Consider the following 19,983-nt stretch of genomic DNA (forward strand, 5'->3'; position numbering starts at 1 on the left):
AAAACATTATGACCACTCAAAGGTGAAGCGAATAATGTTGATCATCTAACAAGGCGACATGTAAAGGTCTGGGTAGATTATATAGTAAGCAAACAATCAGTTCTCACAGTCAACTTGTTGAATGCAGGATAAATGGGCAGAAGTAAAGACATGAGCAACTTTGACAAGAGCCAAAGTGTAATGGCCAGACGACTGGGTCAGAGCATCTCGGAAACGGCAAGGCTTGTGGGGTGCTCTCGGTCAGCAGTGGTGAGAAGCTACCGACAGTGGTCCGAAGAGGGACAAACCACAAAACGGCAACAGGGTGTTGGGTGCCCAAGGCTAAACGATGCGTAAGGGCAACAAAGGCTATCCCGTCTGGTCCGAACCAAAAGAAGGTCTGTTGTGGCACAAGTTTAATGATGGATATGGGAAGAATGTGTCACAACACACAGTGCATCGCACCCTGCTGTGTATGGGGCTGTATAGCCCATGATGACCCCTGTCCACTGTTGAAAGCACCTACAAATGAGCACTTGAGTGTCGAGCTGTAAAAGAAGGTCGCCTGTCCGATGAGTCCCGTTTTCTTTTACATCACGTGGAGGGCCGTGTACGTGTGTGCCGTTTACCTGGGGAAGTGATGGCACCAGGATGCACTGCGGGAAGATGACAAGCAGGTGGCGGGAGTGTGATGCTCAGGGCAATGTTCTGCTGGGAAACCCTGGGTCCAATTATGTGGATGTCAATTTGACACCTACCTAAACATCGTTGCAGACTAGGTACATCCTTCATGGCAATGGTATTCCCTGATGGCAGTGGCCTCATTCAGCAGGATAACGCGCCCTGCCACACTGCACAAATTGTTCGCGAATGGTTTGAGGAACACGATGAAGAGTTCATGGCATTGCCCTGGCCTCCATAATCCCCAGATCTCAGTCCAGTTGAGCATCTGTGGGATGTGCTGGACCAACAAGTCCAATCCATGGCAGCCCCAACTCGCAACTTACAAGTCTTGAAAGATCTGCTGCTAATGTCTTTGTGCCAGATACCACAGGACTCCTTCAGGGGTCTTGTAGAGTCCATGCCTCGGTGGGTCGCTTAACAGCCTATTAGGCAGTTGGTCATAATGTTTTGGCTCATCAGGATAGTGAAGGAAAAGAAGCCAAGTTTCCAGCATACATGGAAACTCCTTCAATACTGTTTAAAAAGCATCACTACATAATTCCCAAAGTCAATTTGTATTAGATCACATTGAGTAATCTCAATAAGTATGAGAAGGTGTGTCCAAAATTGACTGGTCATGCATTTATGAGCTACAAAGTCATTGAGATTTTACAGTATTTAGTGTGTAACTTGAGTTAACTCACCAGGTCCTTGGCATTAAGTGACACATTATCCCACCAGGGGGAGACAAATTCATATTCACAGTTTAAGATGCGTTTAAACATGTACTGGTCTCCTCTGTCATCAAAAAAGGGCTCAAAACCACATAACCTATACAGAGATGAGAAATAGAAAAGAAGAAAAAAAAATACTTGTTTTAAAAGTAAATCTCCACAAAATGTAGCACTTGTCAAATATCTATCTATCCATCCATCCATCCATCCAGCCAAATATCTAATTGTCTAAATATCTGCATTTAAAAAGGGTTTTTGTTCCATTCTTTCAATAATACTAATATTTCTGTATCTGTGTCCATGTTCACAAATTCCTGGAATTACACCCAAAAGTTCAGAACGTGCCTCACACGTTTCACAAGTGCAGCTGCTCTGAGAAAAAAACAAACTCTTAAGAGTGAAACGACAGGGAGTTTGAATGAGTAAGCAGATCATTCTTGTGAAAGCATAACTTAAGAAGGCGAAGTATGTTGTGTCACTCACAAAATGTACGTGATAACTCCCACAGACCACATGTCAACCTCAGGGCCATAGGCACATCCCTGCAAAATCTCAGGAGCTGAGAAAGAGAGAGACAGAACATTAGACGCTCCGTTGTACTGATGTTGTATAAAAGATTGTGTTTAAGACTAACTAAAGCCGCAGATGGTGTACTGTTAATGAATTCCTCTTTAATTAACTCACCACAATAGCCTGGAGTCCCGCACACGGTCTTCATTGTTACCTGATCATCCATTATTTTTGACAAACCAAAATCAGCTGAAAAAGATAAACACTAAATCAAAACTAGATTTGGACATTTTTTTTTTTAGGAAAAAGTGAGTGGTTTTAGTCCATGTAAAACTCGCCACCACGATGCCTGGGTGTTGTGTATGGTTGCCAGGGCACTGCTATGCAATTGCTAAGGTGTTATGGGAGTTTTTAGTGTGTTGCTATGCAGCTGCAATGGTTTCCTGGGTGGTTGCTATGTGTTGACTGGGCCACACCCAAGCCTCTATGATACTCCAGTTCCTACAGGCTGAGACTCCTCCTTAAATGTAAATCTATAGGTGTCAATCAAAAGAAATAAAATGAATCCTATTTTTTACAGGAGGACCCAGGGGGCAGCTGCTCCAGCAGGGGGCCCCAAACTTCCCTATCCCAAGCCACATTAACCAGCTCAGACTGGGGGACCCTGAGGCGTTCCCAGGCCAGTGTGGAGATATAATCTCTCCACCTAATCCTGGGTCTTCCCCGAGGCCTCCTCCGAGCTGGACGTGCCTGAAACACCTCCCTAGGGAGGCGGCCAGGGGGCATCCTTACCAGATGCCCAAACCACCTCAACTGACTCCTTTCGACGCAAAGGAGCAGCGGCTCTACTCCGAGCTCCTCACGGATGACTTAGCTCCTCACCCTATCTCTAAGGAAGAAGCCCGCCACCCTTCTGAGGAAGCCCATTTCAGCCGCTTGTACTCGCGACCTAGTTCTTTCAGTCATGACAATAATATTTGTATTAATATAAAATCGAATAATAATGTATATTTATATATATTACATACATTTTTACACAATAATATTAAAAACATTATCATTTTTATAATTCTAAATATAATTATAATACTTAATTATTATAAATATGAATGATATTTTATTCATATAAAAATATATTCAATAAAAAATATTTTTTTAAATTCTTTAAATTAAATTCTTATTTTTTTTTACTAGTATAAATTATTTGTAATAAAAATAATCACACAATGCAAAAATCTTAATGGTCCTAAAATAGGCTGTTTTTGTTCTTGAAAAATAATTATTTTTTAATGTTTATTTTAATAATTGTTTCACCCATTATTCCCCGGACTTCATTATCTCCCAGGCAAAAATCTGATTTCCAATCGTTTAGAAAATGTATATCTCACCTCTCCTCATCAAGATGCACAAAGCAGTGGTTCAAATCCCTAATTATAAGCAAGCACAAATCTGTAGCAAATATTTGAATGATATTCCATCTTTTAAATGTTCCTCTTTAGACTGCTTACAACAGGATCAAGCCGCTTGCTTATAAAGTAATTCACCAACAATGGATGTCTAGGCAAAATGCAGATCCCCCATCAGACAAACGGAGAGGATTACCTATTTTGAGCGGAGCATCTGGCGCTGAGGTGGCGTACAGGAGGTTCTCAGGTTTCAGGTCTCTGTGCACTATGCCATTCTCATGCAGGTACTGCAAACAAAGATGAAGACACAGACAACAGTTTGCTCTTTTTAATCTGTAACACTTTATGTGGCACACACAGACATGCGTGACTGTACTTATTAACATGCATCGTCTTCATCTTGATGTGTGTGATATTATGTTCATTCTCTATAATCATATGGGAAGCTCCTCTGCGGAGGGTAAACAGATGAATCTAGGTCTGACAATGAGCAAATTCAAAGTCCTGTCCGAGATGTACTGACTCATCTGGCTTCATAACTGACCGAATTTAGTGTTTTAAGATATCTTTTCTCTCCTTTGAGCTGGTGAATATATGTAGTGATATTCCTCAAAGATAGAATATTCTTCTCCTTAACAGCAAAAATTATTTTCTTAATCAGTATTTTGATCTTGTTGTTTAGTGAAAACACCTATCCATCCATTCATCTTCGAACCCAAAGTTCATGACCATAGGGGAGGGTTGGAATGTACACTAACAGGTAAATTGAGAGCTTTGCCTTCAGGCTCAGCTCCTTCTTCATCACCATGGTCTGGTACAGCAGCAGCATTACTGCAGACGCTGCACCGATCCGCCTGTCAATCTCACGCTCCAACTTTCCCTCACTCGAGAACAAGATCCTGAGATACATGAACTCCTCCAATTAAGGCACTCCACTCTTCCTACCTGAAGAGAGCAATCCACCCTTTTCCAGCTTTTTGTTTTTCCTCAATCCTGCCATGTTCATATTGCTCAACAAATTAGTGTAACCAAGGGAACTTCAATGAACTTTACTTAATCCAAGTGTGTTGGGACAAAATCAATATTTTTTGTTTGGTTGACTGAATCTGGGCAGAAGATTTCTAGTTCCTAGCATAGTTTGCATAGGACTCAACAGGGAGAGTAAATGTTACAATGAAGTGTTATTTGATGTGCTTTTATACTTAAAGGGTGATATTTTGGTTTGTTATGTTGAGATTTAGAAGAGTTTCTGTTATGTTGTAGTTTTGCGGGTTACCGTCATGAAGAGTGGAGCCTAGGTCAAGGACCAATACATTTGAAGTATTCTACATATTGCTTTATCCATTGAGCAATCACTGTGCTAACCATAGCATAGTGACAAAGATGTATTTTGTAGTTCTTCCTACCAGCATGTGTTTACTGTAGCACGCTAATATTTCCTGTTACTATCTAGCATGTCACTTAAAACGTTTCTTTTGTGTTATTTTGAGTTATTATGTTCAATTTTCAGGTTTACTTGATTCAGTACATCCAAACCACAGTGGATGATTACCTTTAACCCTTACACATTATTCAATACATGTCTGGCCTCTTTATCTGTCATTTTGCTTTTTATGACTACATTAAATCAAAGCAGCTGACAAAAGTGATGATGCATCTTCTATTGCAGTGGACAGGTTTATGACACTTATACTACATTTTGGAGAAAAACGAAAAGATTGGGAATTATTGTATTCTAATTTTGAAGTTGAAACGTGTTCTTAAATAATTTATGTACCAAAGCATTACAATTAAAGGTTGAACGTCTCCCTTTACTAACACTATTCAAATTTTTGCCATTCAAAATTTCATCAAAAGTGATGACATCACTGACATATTTGCATACACTCTTTTTTCTCCCCTTTTCTCCCCAATGCAAGTCCTTGTGGTGGCGTAGTGACTCGCCTCAATCCGAGTGGTGGAGGACGAATCTCAGTTGCCTCCGCATCTGAGACCGTCAATCCACGCATCTTATCACGTGGCTTGTTGGGCACGTTAATGCGGAGACATATCATGTGTGGAGGCTTCACGCAATTCTCCGCGGCATACACGCACAACTCACCACGCACCCCACCGAGAGCAAACCAAATTATAGCGACTATGAAGAGGTTACCCCATGTGACTCTACCCTCCCTAGCAACCGGCCAATTTGGTTGCTTAGGAGACCTAGCTGGAGTCTCTCAGCACACCCTGGATTCGAACTCTCGACTCCAGGGGTGGTAGTCAGCGTCTTTACTCGCTGAGCTACCCAGGCCCATTGCATACACTCTTAGAAAAAAAGTTATTTGGGGTTCCATATAGAACACTATGTTTCTTTACTGAGCTCCAAAGAACCCTTTATGCCAAAAAGGTTTACAGAAAAAAATAATTTGCACAAAAGGGTTCTTTGGATTGGCAATTTCTTAATGTGGGTATGTATGTATGTATGTATGCATGTATAAATTGCATTATTGAAAGTTTTTTAAATAGTTTGAAAAAACATTACATTACTTTTTGCATTTGCATTTCATACTGCAGAAAAAAATAAACATTTTACAATGTACTTCAACAGCTTTGAGTTTGATTACAAAAGGATAAATGACAGACAATCAGATCCAATGTCCTTTCGCTTTTAGATGACAGGTTTATCTTAGTATTAATACAGTCTATGGTATAGTCTAGCCTTGACTCATAATTCAAAAAATGGTGTTTATTATAAACAGCAAACAACTTGAGTGTGTAGTGCTGTTTTTTCCCCTCCTATCTACATAGCTCAAAGGCGCATTTAAGTTGCGTGCTCGCTCGAGTGATCAAAACTCGAAACCATCCTATATAAAATTTTAATGGTCACAGAAAGTCAGTTGAGCTGAAAGGTTGGGGGCAACATTACCCTGGTAAGTACGTAAGAGAAACAAATTACTCCTTACATGTTTATTTCAGCAAGCACAAAGAAAAATGTTGATAAAACTATTACTTCTAGGCCTGCGATATTCTCCAACAGGAGGTTAGTAATGTCACTCCTGTAAACCTGATACCAGGTTATGTTATAATTGAATTATCTTTGCATTAAGAAAACATGGGACAAAATGAAACAAGTTTCCGAGAGCACATCACAGCATTGAATTAAGAAAACTACACTGATATAAAGAGATTAGTTCAGCTCTATTCAAGAGTATAAATATGACAAATGTCAAAAGTTAAAGATAGGAAGTGATGGAAATGTTTCAATTTCTCAATTTGTGAGAATTTGGTGCATGTAGTTTTATTGTCATACAAAAATGAGATAATTCATTTAACATGGGTTTTAGCAGGAGGTCACGTGACGACCATGCGAGGAGCAGAGATGTAAACGGCGAGCTTTGCGCACTTTGCTAGTTTTTAAATTACTTTCATGTTGTAATCCAGTGAAATTCGATACACCCAGTTACACATTTACTCTTTGAGGTAAACATGGCAAAGAAGTCAAAAGACATTAAAAGACACGTGCTCAAGCTGAAACCTCTGACTGGCCAGCAGACCGGGGGCTCAATTTGGATGGCGTGGCCGGGGAAATTCAGCGTCAACTGTCCAACATGTCGGTGATGCTTACGAAAGTTTTACCTTGGCCATTGATATTAATAATGCCTTTAAAGAATTCTATCTTGATCTTTATAGTTCCATGTCTTCATCTACTGATGAAGATATTAGAAAATTTGTGGAACCATTAGAATTCCCTAAATTGACAACTGAGCAAAAAAATTATCTGGATTCTGAGATAACCTTGGAGGAACCTACAGGCAAGGCTCCGGGGGTCAGATAGTTTTGCCGCTGAATTTTTTAGATCTTATGCTACAGAACTGGCTCCACTTTTGTTAGAAGTTTATATGGAATCATTAAAGAAGGAAAGCGTCCGCAACCATGACACAAACCCGGATCAGTCTGATTCTTAAACAGTACAAAGAGCCAAGCAAGTATAAATGTTACAGTCCAATTTCTCTGATCCCGCTAGATGTAAAATTATTGTGAAAAATGTGGCTATATATATATATATATATATATAGATCAGGTTGGGTTTATTCGGGGCCATAGCTCTTATGATAACATTAGGCATTTAATCAATACCATGTGATCAGTAGGGAATGATCAGTCTCTGGTTGCATATGACTTATACCCAAAATGATGTATCAAAAAGTCCCCTTTCTGTTGGTCAGAGTGGATTGTGAGGGGGGTTACTACACTCGGTTGAGAGTGGAGTGTTGAGATCTTTTGAGAATTTGAGTAATCATTTTGGTATTCCCAGATCTCAATTTTATATGTGTTTACAGCTGCGCCACATGTTTTGGGCACTAAAATGTAGCTTTGTCCCAAACTTTGTATTTTGGGCGATGGGGCAGTTATAAATTTGGAGGCAAATATATAACAAATTGGGTTCTGACTAGGACGATGATTGGCAGACAAATTATTTTAAGGGGTTGGAAGTCAGACAGAGTGCCACCATTTCCGAAGTGGTGTGCGGAGATGGGGAGGGTGGCGGATTTTGAGGAGATGACCGATAGAATGCTGGAACTGGAGGACTTGTTTTTCAGGACGTGGGGTAGGTATTTGGCGGTTTTGGGGGACTCTAGGGGAAGGGATGAGGAGAGAGAAGTTTAGTTTAATTATGCATGTTTATTAAATATTTTATTTGTATTTATTTTAAAAAAAAACATTTATGTGTGTATTATTTTATGTGACCACAGGGGTGTTCTCTGGGGTTGGGAGGGGTTGTGTTTGGGGAGGGATATTAGTGAGAGTTAAAAGTTAAATGTTGATTCGCTGTGTAAATGTGACACCGAAAAAGCTAACATCTGACTTGAAAGCAATGACATAAACAATGTTATAAAAGGTACATATTTTTCTAATATTTTGCATTATTTTGCATTGCATCAAGGTTTTAATTATAATACAAAAACAATGGCTAATTTCGGTTTGCAGTGGCTTTGGAGTGCAGCATTGCTAGTTTGACCATCTTCAAACAGATAAAAAAAACAACACTTCTATTCGTGTAAGTTGTAATTTAAAGAGAGATACCAATTTTTTTTAATTACTCTGCATACTGAGAGCAGGTCTATTAAAAGTTTCACATATATACAGTGATCAGCACGCACATCCATCCTCAACCTGATCTTTCACATGATGTCCAGACCTCTCAGAGAGTGCAGATAGTCTTTTGAAAGAACCTTTTAGGGGTTCCAAATATAAAGCGAGCAATAGAACCCTTTAGTATTATATATGGAACCTTTTCTTCTAAGAGTGTAGTAAAATGACATTGGTCTTCTTTCTTGCACTTTTTTGCATACTGAATGGTGATTGGAGGCAGAGAAGCTGTTGTGGTTTGATGTGTTGTTGTGTGTAAACAGCCAACAAAAAACAAAATGTGTGCTCTGCATGCAAATTTATGTGTGCTTTAATTTACACAAAACCTAAAGCGTTAAAAACTAAATTTACCTTAAAATCGTTAAGATTTTATGAGTGGTTTTAACATGTTACTATTCAGAGGCTTGTGTCCCTTCATCAATGTACATGTAAGTCTATGTTAGTCTTTTTTTCTAAAATGTTATCGTCTGCCAGGCGAAAATCTAAGTCTGGTCACTGTTCACAGAAAAGTAACAGCCCACCCCTCTTTAAAATGCCACACGATATGAGGTATAATCTATGTCCGTAGCACAAACAGTGCTGGACGAATAACCTGCCAAAGTATTATTCATAACCCCAAGTGCCTTAACAAAAAACACAGATTAAGACAACTAAACAGTCTAAACAGAACAAAACAGATGTTTCTATAATCAGCCCAATGCACTTGCTAGTGGTGTGGTGAGTGTTACCACGGAAACTCATTAAACAGAGTAGCACGGGCCATAGAAATCTGCCTGGTTACAGAGAAACAGCACGTGGCTACCATCTAACATGTGTTTCCAAGGGAGCTGATGAACATTATAGAGAGATGCAACTGGAAGAAATGATCATCGCTGCTCTTTTGAATGTTTTGATCTGTCAATTATTAGTGTTGTTGCAAGGCAAGCGTCAGTATTATCATTGATCATATTTAGCAGAACCCTTCTTTCAAGGGGAGCCTACAAGGTTAGCAGAAAATAGCATAACACAGTGGTCCCATAGACATCTATGGGCAGTACACTGGCGAGGAGACTAGAGGCCATGCTTTTTTTTACTGGATGTCTATGCAGGAGATACCTCAGAGTGCTGAATAAACTGCTTTTGTAATGAAACTATGTGGCTGCTAGGGATAAATAAACAATAAACCATCCTTTTGGAAGGAACCATGAGTGGAGTTTCTGACAATAAAACTGCTGTTTTATATGAGAATACAGACAATTTTGAGACAAGTAGGTGTCTGTTAACGGGTCACCCCATTCATTTATTTGTATGGTATGTTGCAAAACATGTAAGATACCTAAAATTGTGGTGCTTCATACATTTCTAAGCAATTAGGACTTTTCGCCTAGTGGACATTAAAAGAGGCAGATGAATCCCATTGTCTTTCAATGAATGAGGGAGCCGAGCCATATCTATGTATGAGAATATCATCGAGACTGTGATTTTTGACTTGGGCCAGTCTGCAACTAACTAGCAACCACTTGAACACCATAGAAACTTGAGAACTTCAGAAAACACTAGCAACCACATAGCGATCCGGTTAATAACGACTTAGAAACTTACGTAACCACACAAAGCTATGCTCTGGCAGCCACCCAGACCACCCTATCAACCACCCAGAACACCCAAACAAACACATAGCAATCCAGTTAACAAGAACTTAGAACACTTTAGCAACCACACAAAGCAACACTCTAGCAACCACCCAGAACACCCAAGCAACCACACTAAGCTAAATTCTGGCAGCCACTCAGACCACCCCAGCAACCACCTAGACCACCCTAGCAACCACACAAAGCTATGCTCTGGCAGCCACCCAGAGCACCCAAGCAACCACTCAGAATGCCCTACAAGCACACAAAACTATGCTCTGGCAGCCACCAGACCACACCTGCAACCACTCAGACCAACCTAGCAACCACCCAGAACATCCTAGCAACCACACAAACCAACACTCAGGCAGCCACCCAGAACACCTTATCAACCACACAAAACTATGCTCTGGCAGCCACCAGACCACACCTGCAACCACTCAGACCACCCCAGCAACCACCCAGAACACCCTAACAACCACACAAATCAACAATCTGGCAGCCACCAGAATACCCCAACAACCACCCAGGTCATCCTAGCAACCACCCAGAACACCTTCGCAACCACACAAAGCTACACTGGTAGCCAACCAGACCACCGCAGCAATCACCCAGATTATCCTAGCAACCACCCAGAACACCCTGCAAGCCACCCAGAACACCCTAGCAACCACATAGCAATCTGGTTAACAATAACTTAGAACACTTTAGCAACCACACAAAGCAATGCTCTAGCAACCACCCAGACAGCAACCACCCATAATCTCCTAGCAACCACATAGCAATGCTCTGGGAGCACCCAGACCACCCTAGCAACTGCCCAGAACACCCTAGCAATCACATAGCAATGCCCTGGCAGCCAAACAGAACACCCTATCAACCGCATAACAATGCTCTAACAATCACTCAAAACACCTTAGCAACCTCATCGTAACACATCGTAACACCCATGCCGGCATATTTTGCACAGGCAAGCAACACTCACATTTTCCATATAAAATGTAAAAATCTAGTTTGATTATTGGGATTTTGAGTTTTTACTCTGGTTTGAATTCAGGCAAGCTGTGCTAAAGCCCCAAAGCTTGTAAAGGCCCATCTCTAAATGTGCATTGTCAGGATCAATGCTCTTTTGAAGCCTTTTGAATTTCAGTCAAATACTTCTCATACTGTCAAACCAGTATGTAAGACCGCTTATATAAAGGTAGTCCTTACAGTCCCCAGTGTAAAAACATTCCTACTCGTTTGTTTGCAGTATCCCTCACAGGAAGAGCAGCAGTACCCAACAGCCAGCTTCCTAACACCAATTATTATGGTGGCATGGAGTGTTTTGTGGTGTCTGAGGGGAATGCTTCCATCCTCTTCAAAACTCTGTGGGCCTGACACACATAACGTCTCTCTCTCTCTCTCTCTCTCTCTCCCTCTCTCAATCTCTCTCTCACACACACACACACACACACACACACACACACACACACTTCCATTTAAAGTACTTTATTAGCATGATTGTGTTTACATACTATATTGACAAAACATTAATACACAAAACAGATAATGACAAGACAAATAATCATAATAAAACAGTAACAAATAACAATAAAAATATAATTAAAATAAGGTACCAGGTAATGAATAAAATGAAAACTATAATAACAACATGCACTATATAATATAAAATAAAATAATCATTTAGCAAGACATTATGAACATTCAAATAAAATAATGTAAATACTGTGGCTGAAGTACATTAAGGCAGTGATTGGTTTCTGAGGGTGTGCATCTCAAAATGAATTTTGCTGCAACTGATGCATGATTGTCCTCCCCCAGTAACACCTGCCTTTGATCTGTGTCTGCTGAACTAGAAAACTGTGGCATGAGGTTTGAGAGTTTTTCAAAGTATTTCTCTCTCACCTCAATTTCTCACGGAGAAGGAGAAAGTGTGTCGCTGTCTCGACCTCACCAGTGTCACAGTGGGCACAGTCTCGTTCTTCCTTTAGAAGCCATGTTTGTCTGTGTCTGCCTTTTTCTACGGCCAGACTGTGCTTGCTGAGCCTGTGTTTGGTGAGGATCCGTCTCTGTTTTGGATCTCTCACAGCGTGGAGATATTCTGCCAGATTATACTTTCTGTTTAGGGCCGATGACATTCCAATTTGCTTTGGTTTTTACTTCAATTTTCCCAATGATCCAAAAATGCATTTTTGCTTTCTTTTATGATTTGGTTTATTCTGATTTGGTTTAGTTCAGCAGTGCTGGTCTGAAACTGGTGTTTGTTAGTTGTTAGTGGGTTTGTGAGTTTCAGAGCCAGCTGACAAAGGGAACTGGTTTTAGGCTTCAGCTCTTGGGTTTTAAGGGCTTCATGTTGTAGTGTGTTAGGGGAACTTGAATTTAGGTGTGTCCAAAATCTGAGGGATCATTTTTCAATATGTATAATTAGGGGGTAGGGTCTCCCTAGTTCTGCCCAGCATCCATTAGTAGGTGTTCTTCTCTGAACTCTTAGAATGTTTCTACAGAATTCTGCATGTGGGGATTCTATGGGGTGTTTGTCCCATCTAGAGTAATCTGCCATACAGAGTGAACCCCAAACCTCACTTCCGTACAGAGTAATAACCATAATAATATTATAAAAGATTTTACACCAAATTCTTAAAGGAATGTCTATTTGGGTACATTTTCCTTTAATAGCACAGAATGTTCTTCTAACTTTCTCTTCTAGTGCATTCACTGCCAGACCAAAACCCCTGAAGCACCGATTTTTAGACCGAGGTAGTCGTAGTGTAGGGTGTGTTCTATTGCAGTGTTCCCCAGAGTGAATGTGTATCTGGTTTCCTGTACGCCCCCCCCACCCCCATCTCTCTCTCTGCAAGCCTGTAGCTTCCCACTGCTGATGTCTATCCTCATGCCATGAAGATTATTTTAGCAACTAGCCATGTAGGTTGCTGGCCTAACAAACAAATCAAAGTCCACAAAATAATTTTTAAGTACCTTTTCTTCCTTAAAGGTGAAGTGTGTAATTTCTGCACCACTAGTGGCACTGAATTGATGAGTGTTTTAAAGCTACACTATATAAGATTTTTTGTTAGAAATGAATAACATTTCATTAATGAGCAAGTACAAAAACAACCATGTTTTGACTTACCCCAATTCACTATGGAATTTACATTTTAGAGCTGTCAGGATGGATTTGGAAGGACTTCCGTCATTCGTCCGTGCGTGTTTACATCATGTCCATAATGAAAAGAAGATCCAGCTATTACAGTGCATGTATATGTGCGCTGATAAGGGTGGTAGTAGTTTAAAGCTGAAAGCTTGTAGCCACAACAAATGAGCGACATTGACCATGCATCATTCAACAAGGCAACCCTTTGGAAAATCCCCAGTTTTCAAAATAAAGAAACCACAAACCGAGAAGAGTCTACAAGCAGGTACTGCTGGTAACAATCCCAATATCTAAACCAGGTCTATTTGCCTGCTAGCCAAGTTATTATATTTTCCACCGTTTTTATATGCCTAGCAAACATTATGTCTATTGCTATTTATAATAAATATGTCTATTTATTTTAAAACAACTGTTTTCAATAAGTCAAAACAGCAGAAGATATGCTACTTACCAGCTCATAATACATATTTTCAGATATCCATTTTTCTCTTCCTTTCATTATTTTTTTATGTATTTTTTGAGGGGAGGAGGCGGGTTTTGTTGTCGTTAGTGACATTCACTCTGATAAGATGATCACCTGTAACCATGGTTACTCATCAAATCATCAGATTCATCCACGCACAAGAGCTGAAGCCCAACTCACGTAATTTCCAAAACAATGTTCCTCCGCAAGTAACCTGCAGTTTTATGCTTCAACCGCTAGATGGTCAAAAAGTACTGAGTGTAGCTTAAAACAGGTTAAAACACTCAAACCCCCTCTCTTCCATGTAAGAATGTAACAATGCCCCACCAACTTCTACGACAACATCTAGCTGCAAACTTGCAGCAAATTTGCCACTCATTATCTTCATGAGCTTTTGATTCACCACAAATGTTTGCCAAAGGTTTGCAGCTCTTCACCGGTAATGATGTACCTCCGGCAAACCTTTGGCAACAATGGACTATTTGCTGCAAGTTTGCAGCAAAGCTCGTTTGCATGTGAAAATTATCAGTGGCGAATTTGCCATGAACTCTCGATTTTCATAAGGGAAGTATTCTAAAAAGCTTTTCCATGATCTTACGTGGATTCTTTTCGCAAAATTAATCATAAAATACAATAACAGATGCTAAACGGTGCATTTTATGGCTACGGGTGACATTTATGGCTATGAGGGTGACATCATGGATGTCAGCTGGCACGTGCGATTGTTAATAAAAATCGTTAAGTTGAAACCACACCCACAATTAGTTTTAACCAATCAACAATGCTCTTCAACCAACCGTGTTCTTCTATGTCAAGAATTTCAGAGATGAACGTGTACAGAAATATCACAAAACAACACAATGGCAAAACCTTAACGTCACTGTATTTTGTCATCATTTGTAGGTGAAGTAAGTGAAGACTGTTCACCCAGTCAGTATAAATAAGCCTTTAGGGTGAGCCTCAGTGTTAACACTCTTTGGGGGTATCAACTTATAAATGGCTACAAATTGTTGTCTCTGCACATTAAAATGGGATAAAAGATCAAAAATATACAATTTCACCTATAAATTAAAGATTAATTTGTATTATTGAAATGTATTCTGAATATTCTTGAACATTACCTCTGTGGAACACAAAAATCGATGTAAGAAGTATGATCATGCTGCTTTTTTTCCATACAAGAAGCAAAAGCATATATTGACTGTATAGTGAGAAACAGGCTCTAGCTTATAAATCTCATTCTCAATCTTAAGTAATGGCAAATTTATTACATTAGTGATTCAATTACATAAAACTTCTTTAACTGAAATATTTATTGTTATTTCAATCTCAACAAGAAAGATGATCAATTCTATCATTAGAAAATGCAGCATTTTCGAGAGCCCTAAGCGCCAAAGGGAACATTGCAAAAATATTGCACAGTCCCGAGCCACTGTAGATGTCCTCGGTGCACCAGCCAATCAGATTAGCAGAAATCTACAAAAAACACATCCAGAGGGAGGCCACACAGCCAGCTGGCTTTGATGCGACAGACAAACAGAATCTGCAGTTCTGAGGAGACCTGTGAAACTCTTCACACAAAAACACATTAAAAACACTCCCTGAAAAGGCGGGTCACTTCAAAAGGGAATCACAGCTTTGTCGTTTCCTTTGCTCTGGTTGTGTGACCCAGTTGGTTGCCTTTCTCTTCTTGTAGCCAACCAGCTGAATCCAGCCCATGAAAAATTTGCCCACTTTCTTACGATCTCATCTCCTTGGCAACAGCCATCTTTGATGAATAGTTAGCCACTAGTAGAGAGCACACTTTAAAATAAAATACATTTAAAATACATTTACACCAGTGATGATGACTGCACAGGAAGCATGGCTTCCCTTAACATTTCTTACGAAATGCAGCTATGACGATTTTAACATTCTGTTTTTGTACTGTGTGTAAAGATAATTTTTTACATATCACTCTTTGTCCATGGAAGTCATTGGACGCATGGCTCGTTGGAAACATTATCTGAATGCTTAATGGACATTGGGCTTTCAATCCATGACCACATTTACATGCACTTAAGAAAACTGTTTATTCCAGGGTTTTTGCAGCAATGGCGTTCTGAAACTTCATGTAAACCAGAATGCGTATTTCCTTATGGCGTTTTAGGGATTAAGAGAAAGCGGTTTAGCACACCTGGGTTTCTCCTGGAGAGCACGGCTTAATGTGGACATCGTAAATGCATAATCGGCGTTCTAACAGGTTTTAAAAAATTGTGCATGTGGGTGAACAGACTGAACACCAAACGTCATCGGATGGAGCCCATCAACAAATCAACACAGCTTAATAATTTAATATTTCTGTGAGTAAAGTGGGAGAAGCACATACACAATAAACATTGATACACATTCATGAAAAATATCGACTGTCCCTCATGTCTGTATATATGCACTCAAGTACACTGGGGGAATCCCAGCATTTTACATAAGAGGAAAACTCCACTATTTGCAGCACAATTCTGCTACAGGTCACTATAGAAGGTTAAGAAAACAAAGAGCAACAACTCTCAAATATCTGGAAATAAAGTAAAACAACAAAAATAGTGGATAGTCTTCCTCGGATGCCATGTTTGTTATTTACACAAGCGTCATGGGGAAATATATATGTTGCTGTGTACAGTAGAAAGCTGCTTACTGACCAAGTGGCATGTATACGGGAGTAAAGAGAAAGCAGATAACAGAGTGCATGTAAACATATACGCCGCTTTCTCACTGGCCATAAGTCACTTTCTGGTGTCCATGTTAGCTTGGCTTCTCTATATATTCAAATGTGAGGAATTTGGCAGCAAATGGCCAATAATAGAGTAAAACAAAAAATTCCAAAAATGGAATTAATTTTTAACACTAAATTATGAACCTTTAAAGACAGACCTACCGTGGGCTCCGAGGTAGTTTATCAATGGTATATTCTTCATTTGATCCCATCAAACTTCATCAACCCCAAAAATGTGTTTAATAGGGGAATTTGTGGTGAATAACTGCACCAATTGTGAATCCTGAATAGAAACAATCCACGAATCAGGGAACTGCAATGAACAAATCGTGGCAAAAGAGCCCAGCATCAATCACCCCACCACCTCCCCCCATGCCAATGACACAATGCTAATGACATAATCATTAGTCGCCCTCCTTACAGTCTCAAACTACTTATATATTTGTATAAACCAGAATATCTGTTGTCAACTGCGGTTCATCTAAAAACCCTGACACATATCCATGAAAGATTACACATTATCACAGAATTTCAAAAATGTAAAATTACAAATGTCCCAAGTAGCTACTTTCATGCATGAAACCTGGTAAATTGCAGTCAAATTGTTGGATTGCCTTTACGGGAATCTACCATCTTTTTTCCATTTTGCGACTGTTCAAACATCAGCAACAAAATGCCATTAAACTCTTGATGTAGTTAGTTATTTTTTCGACAAATTTCTTAATCTGCTCGGATAAAGAGAAGCGGTTTTAGGCTGGATTGCACTACACCACTTCTAAAATCAGAAATGAGAAAAGCAGAATAAAACAATACTAGGGGCTCTATTTACCAGAGTGTGCATCATCTTATCCAATTTTCATGAGTGCACTTTTCATGCCAAGGCTTGGTGCAAGTGGCCATCTGTAAGAGTGTTTGCGCTATCTGTCGGTTAATGAAGCGGCACATAACGCAATTTGTGAAATATGTCATTGCATTAAGACGTTTCAAAAGCAGGTCTGTTTCCATTTCCTGAATTTGCAGTTTGGAGGTTCCACCAGTAGGTGGTCGTAAAGTCCATGTCAAAGTGTTTTCCCCCCTCACCTTCAGTTCACTTCAGTGTCTGTTCACTTTCCTCTGTGCTCACAGACTACACTTCCTAGCATGCACCTGTTGATAACTCTCACCTGCCCTCCATCTTCCTCAACTGTTCCCTGTTCCCTCATCATTCATCTGTTTGCATATAAACCCTGACGTTTCAGTCACTTAGTGTCAGTTCTTATGTTCCTATGATCATTGTTTCCTTATGTGTTCTTTGTATTGCGCCACATAATTTGTATCACCTACTTAATCATCTCCATTAAAAAAGCCTGCATTTAGATCCATTGTCTCTCATCTCATCTCTGCATTTCGTTACAAAAATCAATGGAACGTCAAATTATGTTTTAATTATTATTATTGCGTTTATATTTAAGATCTAATTTGTATTTTTCCACCTGTTGTCGTGGAGTGATTTTTAAGTCACTGTAAAAGGGGCTGGTGGAAGAAGTTGGACAGAGTAAAATGTTTCGATTTGGTATGATTTTTTGACCACTTCTTTAAAGTGTATTAGAAATATTTTTGGTAAAATCTTTATCAATAAATGAATTACATTTTTCAAAATCAAAATCGACCAGTAGAAGTGAAGTGTGTGCCGATACAATCACTGTTAATACAAGCCCTGATTTATGTGTCAGTAGATGAAAATTATTAATAACACTTACATTCTCTATAATTGTGTAAATACAAATCCTGACCAGACCCACATTTACCATGCATATAAATGAGCTTGTCACTGTCATAGATATATACCCGACATTCAACAGTGATGCAGTTAATGCACAAAATAACGGGAGCCATATTTCTATTCTTCTAATTCTTTGCATACAGTCCATTTGCACAACCAACTTCTTATGAATGTGCTGTCTTTGTATATGTCGCTGGTGCTTGACAGGGAACGGACTACAAAATAGGAGGCAGACGGTGCCGGAGAAGAACATCAGAAATAAATTGCACTTGACCCAGCCCATTGGCGCTTTATGCGAAATTACGCCAAACCCACTTGCACCTGTACTTAGTGCATGCTAACACGAAAATACAAAACAAAATTATGACTGACTTATAGCATAGTGCTGCGCTTAGCACTAGCACTCTTAAAATAGAGCCTTAGGTATCACACTCTAAACGACTATATAAATGGCCTAAGACAAAAACTGGGCATCACAAACGAATCAACTGAGGATCACTTCAGCTGTCAAGTCAACCCGAAGAAACTCATGTGGATACACAAGCACCCGTTCTATGAGACGCATGACAGATGTAAACAAACATGGACGTTCGGTAGCGCTGCCGTTGATGTTGCAGCTTCTCTGTTCCGATTCTCAAAAGAAACTGCCCGAGCGCATTTGAGTGCGGTCTTGGGTTGAAAGACAGTGATGCAAGTTGGAGGTGAGTGGCGCTAAATATTTTCTCTACTTTGAGCATTTGTTCGCCATAATTTGCTTGTGGTCCAGTGCTGTGGTCACGCATTGTTGATTTCCAAATGACTTCCGATTTGAGTCATAGAGTCTCATACTTAATGAGATTTTCTCTATAGTCAACTCAAAAATATCAAATATTTTTATATCCACAGCTAAATAATTTTACTATATTTTATGCTATAGTAACCGAATCATGTCCATCATGCTTCAACAAGTCTCAAACCATTAATTTTACGATTCTGTTCACATATATTAATCAAAACTGTTCTTTTAAGAAAATGTTACAATTTCTCATTGAGGGAAGTAGCCAGAGCTAAATTTACTGGTATTTTTGAACAGGCCTTGTTCACAAATGACTTATAAACTCAAAATTGCAGTTGATTTTCTGGAAAAGGCTGTATATGTGGAAAATAATGAATCTGGTCCCTACATATGGCTCAGGTCTCCTTCAATAGTATCATCTGTCAAGCAAAAACCTTGAGTTAGATTTCTAAGAAAAGTAACAGCACACCTTTCCTCAAAATGCCTTTGGAGGTCTTTAGTACCTTTTTTTTATGTGCAAAGCTTTCATGGAGCGTTTAGTTCACAAATAGCAGAAGAGGGAAGTCATTTTTAGATAGAAAATGTAAGAGACTCACCGCAACTGCCTCAAGCACTTGTTTAACAGCATCAGCCGCGTCTCGTTCGCTGTAATAGCCTTTCTCTACCACCCTGAAAAAAAGATGGCACATTTGGTCTCCAGTGTAATTCCATATTGAGTGCACAAAAAGCTGTCGGACTCCTTTTTTAAATTTTCACTTCATTATTTTTAAGCCTTGGTGTGAGTCAACCACACCTCAGTGCAGTGCACAGAGAGTTTTCCATCTTTTGTTCATTAAAAAAAGGTATTTTTTTTTTTAAATGACTCAGGTCGCCACAGTTGTACAATATATCAGGAAATAATATAATTTTGAGTGAGATTAAAAAGAAGTTTATAACACAATGACTTTCAAAAGTTTCACCCTGCAAATGGATTAATGGAAAGGAGGAGGCGAGAACCGGCTTGACAATATAAATAATAGATTAATTGTAAACTTAACCAAAA

The 19,983-nt window shown here is 39.4% G+C and overlaps 1 protein-coding gene across 1 annotated transcript in view; it reads right to left on the bottom strand.

Moving 5' to 3' along the window:
• Positions 1 to 19,983, bottom strand: part of camk4 (calcium/calmodulin-dependent protein kinase IV) — a 60,687-nt gene that overhangs the window by 9,687 nt on the left and 31,017 nt on the right. The window contains exons 6-10 of the mRNA XM_052112455.1: positions 19,538 to 19,610; positions 3,489 to 3,579; positions 2,061 to 2,135; positions 1,860 to 1,935; positions 1,347 to 1,473 (exon numbers count right to left, since the gene is read on the bottom strand). Coding sequence (XP_051968415.1) covers positions 1,347 to 1,473; positions 1,860 to 1,935; positions 2,061 to 2,135; positions 3,489 to 3,579; positions 19,538 to 19,610 — 442 coding nt within the window. The remainder of the gene's footprint in view (positions 1 to 1,346; positions 1,474 to 1,859; positions 1,936 to 2,060; positions 2,136 to 3,488; positions 3,580 to 19,537; positions 19,611 to 19,983) is intronic.

The sequence above is a fragment of the Xyrauchen texanus genome, chromosome 3, assembly GCF_025860055.1.
Source record: "Xyrauchen texanus isolate HMW12.3.18 chromosome 3, RBS_HiC_50CHRs, whole genome shotgun sequence".
Classification (NCBI taxonomy): Eukaryota; Metazoa; Chordata; class Actinopteri; order Cypriniformes; family Catostomidae; genus Xyrauchen; species Xyrauchen texanus.